We start from the raw sequence: 16,943 nt of genomic DNA, 5'->3' as shown, positions 1-16,943 counted from the left end.
AGCATCACAATAAACTTCAAACTTTTTACTTGGTTCAGGGATTACCAAAACCGGTGCACTAGTCAACTTCTGCTTCAGCTCCAAAAAACTCTTCTCACACTTATCCGTCCAGACAAAAGGTTGATCTTTACGAGTTAGTTGTGTTAAAGGCGCTACTATTCTAGAGAAATTCTCTATAAACCTTCTATAGTAGCCAGCTAATCCCACAAAACTCCTTATTTCTGTTATAGTCTTCGGTCTTTCCCATTGCAACACTGCTTCAACTTTTGTTGGATCCACCGCTATGCCTTGAGATGATATAACATGTCCTAAGAATTTCACTTCTTGCATCCAAAACTCGCATTTTGACATCTTTGCATACAATTTCTTCTCCCTCAAGATCCCAAGGATGGTCCTTAAGTGTTCAACATGTTCTGCTTGAGTCTTAGAATAGATAAGTATGTCATCTATAAAGACTACGACAAACTTATCTAGGAATGGTTGAAAGATTATGTTCATGAAATCCATGAATAGAGCTGGAGCATTAGTTACACCGAATGGCATAACTACATACTCGTAGTGTCCGTATCTGGATCTAAAAGCGGTCTTCTGTACATCTTCTGGCTTCACCAAAATTTGATGATATCCAGACCTGAGATCTATCTTTGAAAACACCTGAGCTCCATGCAACTGGTCCAGCAGATCATCAATCCTAGGTAGAGGATATTTGTTCTTGATGGTTAGCTTGTTCAACTGTCTGTAGCCGATACACAATCTAGAGCTTCCATCCTTCTTCTTTACCAACAGTACAGGTGCTCCCCAAGGTGACACACTTGGTCGAATAAATTGCTTCCCCATCAGTTCTTCAATTTGCTTCTTCAATTCAATTAACTCCGCCGGAGCCATTCGATATGGGGCTACTGATACTGGTCCAGCTCCGGGTATTAAATCAATGGAGAATTCTATTTCTCGTTGAGGAGGCAATCCTGGTACTTCTTCTGGGAACACATCACTAAACTCATTAACTATAGGAATATCAAGATTTTGTTCATTTTTCTCGACTTCCACATGAGTCAAGATAACGAAACACGAAGATCCTTCTTTGACTTCCTTTAACACTTGTTGCACTGACAACAACTCCGCTTCTTCAGGATTAGGGAAAATCAACTCCTTTTTGCTACAATCAATAAGGATACGATTGGCAGATAACCAATCCATTCCTAAGATTACATCTAAACCTTGTAAGGGTAAAGATATAAGATGTACTTTGAACCTACGTCCTTCTATAACTATTGGACATTGAGGACACATCCTCGATGTTTTTATCAGTTTAGAGGCTGGTGCAGATACCATGAGATCATATTGTAACTCTCTCACGGGTAGGTTCAACTCTTGAATAAGAGTTTCAGACAAAAAGGAATGTGTCGCTCCAGAATCAAATAGCACATTCAACTCTCTACTAGCTATCATACAACATCCAATGATGAGATTACCTGATTTTGCAGCTTCTGCTCCAGTCAAAGCATAGACCCTTCCAGTTGCTTGGGGCCTATTGTCAGTCCTTCTCTGTTGAATCGGTTGTTGAGGTTGAGTTGCTTCTCTTTTAGAGGGACAATTTCTAGCAAAATGTCCTTCTGCTCCGCAAAGGAAACATTTGATGTGTGAATTAACTTGTGGACAAACGTTCTTCAGATGAGGTCCTCCGCAAACGTAACATTGGATTATTTTATGTTGGGGTTGTTGTTGATGAGGATTCCTTTGAGGTTGCGGTCTTTCATAAGGACGGATCCTTATGTTTTGTCCAACTCGTGACCCAGATGGTCCTCCTACCCTTGGTGGCTTCTGAACTTCAATCTCACTTATTAACCTTTCCACAGCTTTGGCATGTTCCACTAAAGCAGCAAACTCCTTAATAACTAAAGGATTCACAGCTAGTTGAATGTTTGCTCTCAATCCATTTTTGAATTTCCTGCACCTCCATTCTTCATTTGACGGTTGGGTGTAGAAACGAACCAAGTGTTTGAACCTGTCTGCATATTCAGCTACAGATTTGTTGCCTTGCACCAGCTGCAAGAACTCCACCTCTTTCAAATGTCTCACACTGTCCGGAAAGTACTCAGCATAAAATTTACTCTTAAAAATTTCCCAAGTGATAATCTCACCGCTTTCCTCTAATACTAGCTTTGTGTTGTTCCACCAGTGTACTGCTTCCCCAGATAGCTGATACTCAGAATATGCCAACCTAGTTTCGGGTGGACACCTTTTCGCTTCAAAAATCTTTTCCATGTTCCTTATCCAGAGATCAGCCTCATCCGGACTTGTTTTCCCATTAAAAATAGCTGGACGATGTTGCAGAAAATTTTCTAAGGTCCATTCTTGAACTCTCTGAGGTTGAGTTTCCACATGGGTTCCATTCTCGGCTAGTTGTCTTAAGGTTTCTACATGTTGTCTTTGGCTTGCTTCAGAATTTAGTCTGGCCGTTTCTAACTGTTGTAGGGCCGTTGTGTGTTGTTGCATTAAAGCAGCTCCTTGTTGTTGAAGAGCGGATGCGATAGATTCTAAAGCCCTTGCAAGGCTGGGTACCTCAGGGGTTTCACGGTTGGGTTGTCTACGAGCCATTTCTCTCTGTTCACACAGAGAATTATTGTTATTATGAGTTATAATATGAGTTTGTAGGATTAATCCACAACTCTTAGGTCGTCTTAAGGACGAACCGCTCTGATACCACTAAATGTAACACCCCAAAATATAAAACATCTCACACCCAAATTTATTTCATTAATAAAGAAAACATCGTACAATATTACAATCCTCCATTTAGGAGTAACATAGTTCACACTAGAAATACATTATAATTTCACACATAAATAAAACACTCTTAATTTTATTTATGTTTTATTTTTTTTTTCTTAAAATATTCTTCATTTTTCTGCTTCTTCCTCCTTCACTTGAATTGGTTCAGACGTCGTTCCCTCATCTGCTCCCGTATAACAAAAACATTATACGATCATCGCAAAAATAAGATTTTTCCGGCACAAACAAACAAGTAAGGGTGAGCTACCATGCAACATTCAAAGAAAAACATTACACTATTGCTATACGTAATACATTCACCATAAATTCATGTAAAATGCAATTATCATTCTAGACTCTATTATCCGGATATAATGTTGATGGAAGTCTCGGGTGGTCATGCACTTGTGGTGATTTCAACAACAAAAATTTTGGCCAAATATAATATATCATATCACCCACAAGGTTAATCCATTAATGTCTATAAACATAGACTAGGACCTCCTACTACTCTCACCACATAACACATCCTTCTCTAATTGATACTGGAAGATTATTAGAGTTTTAGGATAACCACCAACAACAGGACCCTCAACATCAACATATACACTAATACCATACCAATATAGAATCTCTCCATGAGACTCATATCATGCTCATTTTCCTCAACTCATGTCATACTATTACAAAATTTCCTCATAAAACTCATATCATGTTCAGATTCATAATTTCATATCAACATCATAAAATACATTCAACACAGAAATCATACAAGATAAATATATTACAAACAAATTAACAATAATAAAATCTTACTATAAATAGTCAACGGAGAAGAATCAAATGTTTGACAATCATTAAAATAAACTTAATAAAAACTCTTGGGGAAACAAGAAGTTGAATCTGGCAGAGCCGGTTAGACAACTTCTCATCCTTCCAAGAATACAACGTAATTAAATAATAAGAATAATGACAGGTTTGGGGAAATAAGAAGTTGAATCTGGCAGAGCCGGTTAGACAACTTCTAATCCTTCCAAAAATAAAAACGAATAAGGAAAACAATATAAAGTATGGGGAAACAAGAAGTTGAATCTGGCAGAGCCGGTTAGACAACTTCTCATCCTTCCAAGAATACAACGTAATTAAATAATAAGAATAATAACAGGTTTGGGGAAATAAGAAGTTGAATCTGGCAGAGCCGGTTAGACAACTTCTAATCCTTCCAAAAATAAAAACGAAAAAGGAAAACAATATAAAGTATGGGGAAACAAGAAGTTGAATCTGGCAGAGCCGGTTAGACAACTTCTAATCCATCCATAGGCAATTAATAGCGTACATATGCATAACATAATCAACATCACATTTTACAACTATCACACTTGGATTTAAACACAAAAGCATGTTCTCATCAAAAATTCAAAATCATACAGAAACAAAATACTTCACACTCAAGATTTAAGATCAACCAAAAGCAACATATACAAGACTCAAAATAATACCAAACAAAATGTAACTCCCCTTACCTCTATTCTAGACTTAGTTTCCTCTTCTCGAACCGTTCTCCGGAAACTTCCAGAATTTCCCCTCTTCAACTAGAATTTCCTCCAACTCTCTTCTCTCACAATTTCTCTAGAATTTTGGTGCAAATCTTCAGCCTCCCCCCTTAGCTATTTATAGCCAAAAAATTTTACTATTCATTTTTACTATTCATTTTTTACTATTCACTTTTACTATTCATTTTTACTATTCAAAAATTATTTTTTTATTCACCATTCTTATCTCTAAATAATTGATTCTACGTGGAGTGTCCTCTTCCACAATTTATTTTAATATATTTTTTTTTTAACTATTCACTATTCACTATTCACTATTCACTATTCACTATTCACTATTCACTATTCACTATTCACTATTTACTATTTACTATTTACTATTCATTCATTTTTTTTTTTAACTTTTAAAATAAATTCTCAAATTTTTAAACTCCTTCCTTTGAAATTATTATTATTGTTACCTATCATAAATTTTAATTTATTTTTTTTTTTTTACCATACTTTTATTAACTTTAAAAAAACTATTTATTAAATTTAAATATTTTTCATGGGTCTTACACAACTTAAGTACCAAGTCTTTCCTTTGCCAAAGTGTTCCTCAACTAGTTTTTAACAAATTTCTTATTTACAGATTCAAAACAACAGCATATAATATTAACACTGAATTTCAATATAGATTAACATACAGTAAGCATTAACAGTATTCACACAGCAGAATTTCAATATATGAATAGTAATAAAACAATACTAAATCATAATATAAAAGCATAGAACTATTAAATCATAATATAAAAACATAGAAAGGTTAGCTCCCCTACCTCTATTCCAGACGTCTCTTGCTCTGAATTTATTTCTCCGAAACCTTTCAGAACCTCTACCCTTCTTGCAACTAAAAATTTCTCTCTAACTTTCTCTCACTTGATTTCTCTTCTCTTGGTGTAGAATACCCTTCCCTCCCATGGCTATTTATAGTAAAAAAAAATTTACTATTCATTAATATTTTAATATTATTTATTATTTTAATATTATTTAAAAAATAATATTTTAATCATTTACTCACCAATTCTGATCCTAGTTTCTTCCATATTAAGAAATCCTAATTTCTTCCATGCTAAGGAATCCTAATGTTGAAAATTTATTTTTACTATTCACTTTTTACTATTTACTATTTACTTTTTACTATTCAATTTAAAAAATTTTACTAAATAAGTTACCAAAAATTTGAACCTCTCCTTCTAAAATTACTAAAATTTTATATCCAAAATTTACATTTTTTTTTTCTATCCATTAAAATTATTATTACTAATAAAATACTAAAATTTACTACTATAAATATTTTCTTTTTCATGGGTCTTACACGACCAATCGGTCTTACGTAAAGCTATAAACTTAATTGAACAAGATAAACAAGACTAGACCGAACGATTTACAAAAAGGGGTTACCGAACGGTCATTACTAACAAAAGAAAAGGTGACCGAACGACACCTTATACTAACTAAACTATACTACTAACCGAACGTACTACGGTTCGGCCTTAACTTCCACGTTGACGAGGTTCTCTTCCTCCAAATTTCCTTCTTCTAGTGCTTCTTCCAGAATCGCGTCTCCTTCTGCTCACATCCACACGGATGATCATTGCAAAGACAAGGACGGACGTACAAACGAGACAACACAAGGAAAAAAAACATAGGGTAAGCTTATGTAATTTAATTCAAGTAATAACATACATTTCTCACATTCAAACACATCAAATACACTCCAATATACAATTCAATCAAGGCCTACTACTAGACTGACTGTCCGGACTGTATGAATTCTGTGTAGCTACAACGTTCGTGCACCTGGGTGATGTAGTAACTGGAATTCTCTCATCAGCTGCCACCCGAGGTTAGTCCGTTCCGTCCAAAGTACCCCTAAGGACTAGGACCTCCTGTCGTTCCCACACATGAACTACCCTCCTCTACGTGAGGACGAGTACTCACGGAACATCAGGATGAACCGCCAGCTAAGCATTTCCACATTCATACTTTACCAATTCCAATATTCATCCAAGAGTCGTTCCTCCCCGGAACGCTCGTTCAAAATTCACAACCTTTAATTTATCCCATATACTCTTCATCATTTATAATCCTTCACTTTAATGTCATTTTTATCATCATTTCCAAGAACATCAAATACCGAACGTTCAGCCCTCTTCAGAACAAGGACGAACGACAGGGACGAGACAAGGAACTCCCTCGTCCTAGAACAGAATACTACCGAAAGGGGTTTACTGTTAATTTTAGAAATGAATAAGGTACAACTATACAATATATGACAAACGTCTTTTGCAACATGAATTAGTTAAATGAACTAACTCTCGTGAACTTCAACCAAAACTTAAAGAATACATAGATACGGGAACTCTAGATCCGAGACAATAAAGGTAGACACATTAGGACGTCAAAGAAATATACTTAGAATAGTTCACATACAGAAATCTCATGTCAGTAAATGACCGAACAAGGCAAAGGAAAGTTCTTCTGAAGTTGGACGAACGCTATTTCATCAAGGTAGATCAAGTATAAAAAGTACTAGCGCTTGGTGTAAGACCGAGCACCACTAAAATTAAAATAAAAGATTAATAAATGAGATATTATCTGAATGGTGTTTTAAGAATAATTACATATACAATTACGTATATATATAGATACAGAATTTAGGTTTACTACTAAACAAATAATTGATCCTAAAAATAGTGATATATACTCTTACTATATACTAAAATGTCATCAAAATAAATCACTACATATTTATACAATTTTTTTTTCTACAGGATCATAATATAATATTTTTTTCTACACAAATTATTAATGTATTGATTGTTGCTCAAATATTTTTCATGTGTTTATTTTTATTTTGGTTCAAATCATCATTCATGTTTGTCATCAAATGCAATAGTCACCCGTGACTCGTGTCGTATTCTTGTAAGGCACAGATCTACTTCATATCATATGAAAGGAATACAACCAATAAGAAAAACAAAACCAACATGTATTTTTCGACATAACATGTTTGTCATCACATCTATATGTATAACAATGATTAAGTACCCAATGGTTTTATTTATTTTAGTAGAAACTGTCTGTTTTGATTACACAAAAGTGTCATTTTATTTATTTTAAATATAGTGAAAGAATTAATAATAAAATTGTGTTTTATTTTCTGCATTTTCATACATCCTTTCCCTATTAAAAAAATTCATTAATTTTAAGTTGCTGTCAAACTATATTTTATAATAACAGTAATAGAAAAAATTAAATAATATGAGAACTTTATAACACAATAATATTCCGTGGGATCTTAACATTTAAAATACAAACAAACTTTCTTAGCAAAGATATATATGATAATAATTAAGTTTGGAAATAGAAGGAAGGGACCATTAATTAACTATATTTAATATAAAATAGACAGAATGTTTTAGATTTTTACTTTTTAAGAAATAACAAGAACAATTCAGTTTGAAAAAAAAATTGTCTTGTTGAACATTTTTATTTTTACTCATCATTGGTAAAATAAAAAATGCATTTTACAATACTTATTTAAAAATTATTTTGTAAAAGAAAAACAGTGGTAGTTTTATAAGTATGTTGGGAAGTTGTCTATGCCAATTATATTTACAGTGAGTGTGACATTTTATATCAATTATAAAAACTCCATCTATTTATATATTTTATTGCACTATAAAATCAAATATTAGAAATGTTAAAATATTATAATATAAAAAATATTTATAATTTTATAAAATTGATGTTGTAAAGTTATAGATATGTTAATTCAATTTTTGTGAACTTTATTATGATTCATAAAATTTTAAGATGTTTTTCAACTTGTGTTTATAAAACACATACTATAATTAATAATTTTTTTTTAATTATTGATAATGATATATATTTTTAAAATAAAAAATTAATTTTTTACTTTTATAATTCCGGATTTTAAGCTTATATATTTACATAGAAAAATAACAAAAAAATGTTTGTTTCAACGAGTCACTACGATTAAAATATTTTGAGTGACATTTCTAAATTATTTTTTTTAATTTTAAGAACTTAAAATTAAAATAATTGTTTTAATTTAAGATTTTAAAAGCATCTTTTTAATATATATATATATATATATATATATATATATATATATATATATATATATATATATATATATATATATATATATATATATATATATATACCAAATTTAATTTTGATAGTAAGAAGAGACAAAACAGTGAAAATAATTTAGAAAAAAAATAACGCTCTACAATTATAATTTTTCTTCACACAATTAATGTTTTCTTCACTATTATTCGTACATATTTATTTTATGAGTAATGCTTCCCTCATCACTTCATATTTTTTCTACACCTTTCCAATAATTTTAAAATTGTCTTTTTTACTTTTTACTTTTACTAAATTTACTTTTGATTTTTAAAACCCTAATCCCAATTTCCTCTCACCTTCCCTTTCACTTTCAGCAGCAAGTCCCTTTTCCACTATCACTTTCTCTTTCTTTACCTTAATTTTCATTTTCATTAACACAATATTTTTCATTTCCTTTCAAATTCCACGAGATTCACCGAACACCCAATGATCATCGAAGAAAAGTTCAGTTCCTACAGCTTAAACAGTTTGGTTTGCAACGACAAGGGTTATCTCCTAGCGGTTTAGAGTTTCAAGTTTAAGCATAGATTTTCAAGTTTGGTTAGTTAAAGACAAGAAAGTGGGAAATAAATTTTTAGTAGATTATATTTGGGAATCATGATACTTCAAAACTCATAAGAAGTTATAAATGTTTTAAATTTATATCATGCAGAATTTCCTTCTTCTATCAAATTTTGTGTTAACGGAAGTGAAAATTAAGAGAAAGAGAGAAAATGACGTGAAAATTAAGAGAAAGAGAGAAAATGACATTGAAGGATGGGGACTTGATGGTGAGAATGAAAAGGAAAGTGAAAGTAAGAGATGATTGACATTGGGATTCTAAAATATAAAAAGTAAAATTGATAAAAGTAAAAAAGGATAATATTAAAATTTAAAAAAGATTTGGAGAGATGCAAGGAGGAGTGGTGGAGGGATCACTCTTGTTTTATTTAGTTTTATTTGGCAAAGAGCCCGAGATTTTTTTACTTCCTAGATATAAGTGAAATTAGCCTTTGGTAGACCCGAGAGACGCACATGTATAAAAAAGGTTTAATATCTCTTTTGGTCCCTCGAAAGGGGGCAAATGTTCAATTGGGTCATACCTTTTTTTAGAAGTTCAATGTGGTCCCAAATTTTGTAAAAAGTGTACAATCAAGTCCTTTTTGGAAACGGCGTTGATTTTTTAACGGAGCAGCTGACAGGGTGGACTGAAGTTAGCTACGTGGCTGTGAGAGGGTAATACGTGGTTTTCCTAATTCGAAAAATCCTAAATTTGAAAATTAGGAACCTAATTAAAATTAGAATTAAGAGGGAAAACTCTCAATCTGAAAGGATTATGAACCCTAAATTGGAAATCCCAATTTCTTTCTACCCTCTTCTTCTTATGTCTGCTTCGTCACGCTCATGTGAGGGAAAGATATAGTTTTCCCTTCTCTTCTTCTCCTTCGGCGCTGCTCTGCAACCATATGGCAGCTTCCTTTCTCTCACGTTGGGACAACTCGCGACAGCTTTGGGGTGGTCCGCGGCGGCGGAGCTTGTGAGCGACACAGCGGCAGAGGCGCGACCCTTGGGGTTTCGATGGTGGTTCGCGCGGTGGGTCTCGAGCGACAGGTTTGCGGAGATCAACGAAACTTCGCCGAGGTTGGCCGTTGGATCTCTGGGTTTTGGTTTTTGTTTTTGGTTCTGGTTTTCTGCAGGTGGAGGGCTGGCCTCGCGGTATGGTTCGACTTCTTCGACCTGGTTCGTCGGCGGCGAAGGACGGAGCTTCTGGTTTATTCCTTCAGCGGCGGTCTTTGGTCTTGGAATGAGGGGAACTCAAGCAAAAAAAAATTCAAGTATACTATGTTTGCTAACAATAGATTCATCTCTGTATGTTTGCGTATGGAATTCGGCTAGCAGATTCTATTCCTTCTAAATAACATGATTCCTAAATGCCGTGATCATTTTGGGTGATAAGAACAAGATGAATGCCACGTATCACCCTCACACAGCCACGTATCACCCTCTCACAACCACGTAGCTAACTTCAGTCCACCCTGTCAGCTGCTCCGTTAAAAAATCAACGCCGTTTCCAAAAACGACTTGATTGCACACTTTTTACAAAATTTGGACCACATTGAACTTCGAAAAAAAAGGTAGGACCCAATTGAACATTTGCCCCCTTTCGAGGGACCAAAAGAGGTATTAAACCTATAAAAAACTAATAATTATGAAGTTAAGTTTGAATAAAAAATAATAATAAATAAATTTATTATGAATCAAACAATAATTGTACTTTACGTATTATCAAATGTAACGTATGCTTTTTTTTAAATGTCTTTTTATACTAAACCCCATTTTTAATTATATTGAATACATTTATATATTTATAGAAGATAAGTAAACTAAATATTATAAAAATGTAATTACAAAAAATTTATCAACCTGAATTTCATCCAAAAATCTAATTATGAAGTTAAGTTTGAGAAAATAATAATAATAAATTTATTTTAAATAAAACAACAATACAAATTTGTGTGTACGTTTGTGAAAAATAAATTTCATACAAATTTGAGTGTCTAATGACAATAATTTTGAATGGCAATGATTTTGTTGGTTAGTTTTAATGTAATTACAATAAAAATATATTTAAATACATAATTCTTCATGTTTAAATTTATCTTCACTACAAAAAATTAGATTTTTACTGGGGATTATTTTTTCTGTTTTCGGCGGTTTTAACTCTCGGAAAATATGTTACCCGCGGTTAGAAAAACCGTTGGGAAAACCTGCGTCGCTAAGTAATTATCGGCGATTTTTCTAAAAACCGCCGCAATTAGCGGGGTTTTGAAAAACCGCCGGTAGTGGTGGGGGTTTTACTAAAACCGCCGAAAATAACCGGGGTTAAGCAAAACCGTCGGTAATTTGTGAGGGTTTATGAAAATCGTCGGTACTTTTGAGGGTTTTCCAAAACCGCCAGAAATGTATATAATTTAATTTTTTTTTTATTATTCAAATGACTTTATTATCATTAATAAACCAAAATTAAATAATTTGAAACCAAAATTAAATGTAAACATTAAATATAAACCAAAATATTATTATATAAATTGTAAACATTAGAAATACAATTAATGTTTCTTAAAAATTAAAATTAACATGTTATGAATAATAATTATAGTTTTGTACTTCTTCAATTGTCTTCATCATTTGATACTTTTTCATTGTCTTCGTCATTTGGTACTTTTTCATTGTCTTCGTCATTTAGTACTTTTTCATTGTCTTCGTCATTTGGTACTTCTTCATTTTTTCCATCATTTGATACGCTTCCTTTTTCAAATACCTAAAATATAAAACAATAATTAGTTAATATTTTAAAACGGTTCAATTCCCTAATATCTCTTCTACCCTCACAAAGTAAGCTAGTACTTGCAAATTACACAACATATCAAGATTTTCTAATGGGTTTTACTGAAGTTTTTTAAGGCTAGGCTTCAATATCTAATGATGAATATAAAAGAATGAAATGCATGAGGGGAATTGAGTGGAACAGAATGAAACGGGACAAAGGTACCATTTCTATGTTTGGAAATCAATCATTTAATAGATAATACCATTCCCGTGCCCTCCAAATTCAAGGGAGAGAATGGGAAGGGTCCTTTTCATTCAATCCAACTAAACCTCATTTCACTTCATTCCATCCCTTTTAGTCAATCCAAACATAACCTTTTAGGTTTCCTGTCTTCCTCTGTCCCTCTTAATTGGATTATTTTCCTTTACAATACTGTAAATAGTAAGTTACTAAACTTCAACAAAAGAAAAAGTAGATTATGTCCTTTTCCTTTCTGAACTTGCACAAGGATAAAAATAATTTTCCCTAAATAAGAAAACTCCATTCACTGATTGTCATTAAGGATAATCACAATTGTAGAACTTATTTATTATAGTACCTAGCAATGGCAACAATTACTAGAGAAATAGAAAAAAAGAATGACATAAAAACTTAGAAAGAAATGATTTTCAAAAGAAAAGTGAAGTGATTAAACAGGAAGAGCATGAAGCAACAGTATGGCAAGTTTAATGTTATGTCTTTTCATGATGATAAATATTCCTGCATACCATGTGATATGTACTCAGGGGCCACGTATCCTAAAGTTCCTGACATCTTCATGTTCTTGTGTTGCTCTTTTATGTTGATTAATTGTTACATAGTAGACTAGAAATTTATAGCAAAGAATAAAAAATGATTGAGAAGTAATCCATTATCAGACAACACAAAGTCCTATTTAATCTTCCTATTCATATAAATAGAAAAAAAATACATGTTGCAAACAAAAGTCATATATATATATATATATATATATATATATATATATATTTAACTCTCAGTTTTTCTAAAATATGCTTGAGCTTTAGAGCAATTTATTTAATCAAGAAGAACTCAGTTATTTTGTTAATCTAGTAATCAAGTTAAAGAATATTCTTGGTGTATAAAAATAAGAATATAGTAGTACCAAGTTCAAAAAGGAGAAATGATGGCAAATATATATATATATATATATAGCAGCAAGAATATTTTTTGCTTAAACTACCTGCAGATTTTTGCTTAAAACTGTTCCTTTTTATAGCTTTGGTGCTTCTTCTAGTTGCTGCTATACACACTTACAATCATTATGAACACTTGCATCTTTGGCTTAATTGAAAGTCCTTTTTTCCACAATCAGAAAGCTCATTCCACAATCAGAAAAATGAACAGTTTTAAGCAACTAGAAGAAGCACCAAAGCTATCTTTTAGTTCAACTCATAGTGCATATAGTAGGTTCTTATTCTTCGACATAGTAGCTAGATTTTCATGTTACTCAAATTTGCATTCACAGAAGTTAATATTACATTTACATATGCATTATAGTTTTAGACTTTAATCTCTGATTCAGCTTTGCATCCTAGAATAGGCTATCATGCATTAATTTTCATTTGCTACTATACTTAGTTTCAACTAGTAATGGAATGGAATATAGTCTAGTTTCAACTACTATATTGTATTTTCAGTTCCATTTTATCATTATAGCCTTAGCTGTACAGTTCATAGCACATTCATTTTTCAAGTTACCTGCTGATGATGTGGCAAAGATTGTATCGTATCCATCACCGGTGATCTATAAGTCTTGAACAAGGCACGAGTCATATGATCAGTTCTCCCCTGCAATTTATTTTGAAAACTTTATGCCTTTAGTTAAAAAAAACGAATGATGTAAGACAAAAAAATGAAGCATTCAACAAGGCTTCCCCCAACATGAAACGATTCATGTGCCTCTGAAAACTCTGGATGTGACATCTGAATATAAACTCTTGCATAGAAGTCAGGGGATGAGAATCGATCAAAGTGTGTGCTTGAAATCATAAAACCATCCTTCTCCCATATATATAGTCACCTAGATAAGAGTAACAAAAGTATGAGCTTTATTAGGATCTATATTTCAGACTACAGACATAAAAAGGAACATCATTCAATTCTCCTGGCAATAGAGCTTTTACTTTCAAAGTTTTCTTCATAGGCAATTGAGCTTTGATATTATTAGAATCAAAGCAATATCTACTATATCTTTGATATATATCAAATCATATGATTCAAATTGTGAATCTTAACTGTACGAAAGGTAAAAAATAACAATTTTCCAGATTTGCATCTTTGAAACAATATTAAACAGAACATATAAACAACTATTAATATATGGACATAACTTACTAAAATTTGAACAAAATGCACAAGCACGTGAAAAAAATAATATATACACACACAAGATATAACACGGGAATCTACCTTCTCAAACTCTGAAAGTCTGTCCACTATTAGGTCTTGCGTTGGAGAACCCCAAAATTCCATCATTGATTTAGGAAAAAAAAAATCTCATTGTCAGCGAGGTTGCTCTTAGTTCCAACAGGCTCTGGGATGAAATGGTCCAAACCTTTGCGAGCAAATTTCAACAATATAAAACATCAAATTAATCTTCAAAAGAACCAAGAAACAATTGTCAAATGTGGAAGGCCTTATAGTCATCCAAATGAATCAGTCAAAGCCAATAACATATGTGAAAAAGAAAAATTCCTTTTAAAGGTTAAAAAGCTTGAGGATGAAAATAAGAATAAATTCTGATAGATAGATAATGTACAATTTTCATATTATACTTATATATATATATATATATATATATATATATATATATATATATATATGAATGAATGCGCACATTGATTCATAAGAATGAATGATTTTGTCCTTTCATCACATGAGGAATGTACTGGACAAAGGAACACCACTACTTTAGAATATAGCATTTAAATTATAGAAAATAAAGTAGAGCAAGAAGTAACATAATTTCATCTTCGGTGTGTTATGTACTCATGGTTATTTTTAAATATGTTCCAAATGATGCAAGGTAATTTAACATCATGACAATTATAGATCACCTGTGAAAATACTAGTAAGATTACAAATATCTGGCAGCCCAATCTCCACACATTTTGCAAGCTACAATTCAAGAAGAAATAATCAAGAAAGTGTAAATCATACCAGTTATATAATTCATAGATTCATAGATGAAGGAAAGAAATAAGAAATAGTTCTTGCTGCAAATATCAGTACCACTATAAAGCCCAACTCATAAAGTCCAAAGCCTGACAAAGCAACCAGGGGAACTGCAGAGAGAGGGCTTAAGAACCTATAAAAGCAAAACAAATTACTCACCAAAATTATTTGCAGAAAAATAACTTGTAGAATGGTAAAAATCCTATCTATCAGTGTAATTGGAATTAATCATGATCACTAACTGGGAGTTATCAAAAGAAGGAGGGATTAGTACATTTCTAAAAGAATTACAGCTAGCTTTCCAAACAAGAAAAATAGAAACATCTTTAAACATCTGAAAGTATAAGTATTGCATGGATAATCTCAAAAAGTTCAATGTATGTGACTGCAAGATGGAAGGAAAAACAATTCAAGGATCTAGACAGGAACCAACCTCACTACATTGCGCCAAAGTCCACTGAATCCAACAAAAATTTGGAGGGTCGAAGCAACGATAAGTGCGCCCTGCGTCCCACGCATTATCCTCTCAAATCTCTGCATATTTATCACTAATCAGATAAACAAGGATCAGTAGATCGAACAACGAACGAGAGAGCCAAAACCAAAGAGCCAAGATCGAACACAGTCTTACCTCGACCTCGACCTAAGATTGGTCAGTGTGGGAGCGCGCTAGAGCACCTCGACCTCGCTCAACCCGCAAATGCCTCGACGCCTGCACCTCGACGCTCAACCAAGCAGGAGAAGATGAATACGAAGCCAAGAAGGAGAAGACGAACACGAAACAAGCATGAGAAGATTGTGGTGCGGGGAAGGATTTGGGAGAAATTTTGACAAAGGCGCGGGGGAGGGAGTTTAGGGTTTAGACATTTTTAGATTAGATGAACTACTGAAGGAGCGGGGGAGGGGATATGAGTTGGGTGGAAAGTTTAAAAAAAATAATAAAAAACGCTACCTGCGGTTTACTCATAAACGGCCAGAAATTATTTAGGGTTTTTAAGAACGCCGGAAAATAACCTCTCCTAAAATTAATTATTTTTGTAGTGACGAGTTGGGAATATCTTTAGTTTGTTTTCTTAAAAGAAAAGTCATATCTCATTCTTCATCAATTTACCAATATAAATATATATTACAATAGACTGCTGTACAAATTAAGGTAAAATTACAACTATGAAAATTATCTATTTAGGCTAATAAATATCCTAAATATAATAAAATATATAATAATCAAATATAATAAATAACTCTAATGATAATATTTCAAGTATAAACATCTCGAATAGAGATTTAAATTCAGTTTTTTTTTTTTTAAATATTTTTGTAAAAGTACCTGCTAATTGTGGCATGGTGGTAGGAACAAATGAGAGATAATCAATGTCAATCATCATCTTTACGAAGAAAATGAAAATCAATATTAATATATTTAGTCTTTTTATAAAGTACTGAATTTTGAGTTATATATAATACTGATTCACTATCATAATATGATTATAACCTTTAGAATTACCAATTTCAAAAATCACCAAATCACTCTGAGTGATTTTAACTTTCATGTACTTGCCACCATAACACAAAATTTAACCTCTGCAAAAGAATGAAAAACTGTTAATTGTTTATTAGTTTTTCCAAAATATTAGAAAAGTAAATCCACGTGTATGAAAGGAACTAGAATGATTTTGCACTCCCAAAACATTACAACTACAATGATTTTGCATTTCAAGAGAACTTACACAAGATGGAGCTAGAAGTAAAGGATGGATGAAATGAGACGAGGGCAACCAAAATATTTTCCATACAAAGAACGAACTTGCCCCGTGTATGACCTTGCAATTCCACTCCAACATTACAAAATGTGACATGTGTCCATTACAGAT

At 32.4% G+C, this 16,943-nt stretch overlaps 1 protein-coding gene across 2 annotated transcripts; it reads right to left on the bottom strand.

Moving 5' to 3' along the window:
* Positions 1–11,565: 11,565 nt before the first annotated feature.
* Positions 11,566–16,640, bottom strand: LOC124833386 (nucleobase-ascorbate transporter 6-like). 2 transcript variants are annotated; one of them, XM_088093334.1, is made up of 7 exons: positions 15,704–16,640; positions 15,506–15,606; positions 15,130–15,205; positions 14,955–15,015; positions 14,308–14,452; positions 13,597–13,918; positions 11,566–11,829 (listed from the first exon to the last, which is right to left on the bottom strand). In XM_088093334.1, exons 2-5 carry the CDS (start codon positions 15,589–15,591, stop codon positions 14,370–14,372), a joined length of 306 nt encoding a protein of 101 aa, XP_087949460.1. In that variant the 5' UTR covers positions 15,592–15,606; positions 15,704–16,640; the 3' UTR covers positions 11,566–11,829; positions 13,597–13,918; positions 14,308–14,369. The 2 variants fall into 2 exon arrangements, with proteins under 2 accessions (XP_087949460.1, XP_087949454.1); XM_088093328.1 differs by having other exon boundaries at positions 15,506–15,620; positions 15,704–16,639.
* Between the last annotated feature and the right edge of the window lie 303 nt (positions 16,641–16,943).

Source organism: Vigna umbellata, chromosome 1, assembly GCF_029865625.1.
Source record: "Vigna umbellata cultivar VRB3 chromosome 1, Vumbellata_1.0, whole genome shotgun sequence".
NCBI classification, from domain to species: Eukaryota; Viridiplantae; Streptophyta; class Magnoliopsida; order Fabales; family Fabaceae; genus Vigna; species Vigna umbellata.
This window is presented reverse-complemented; position numbering and strand designations above follow the sequence as displayed.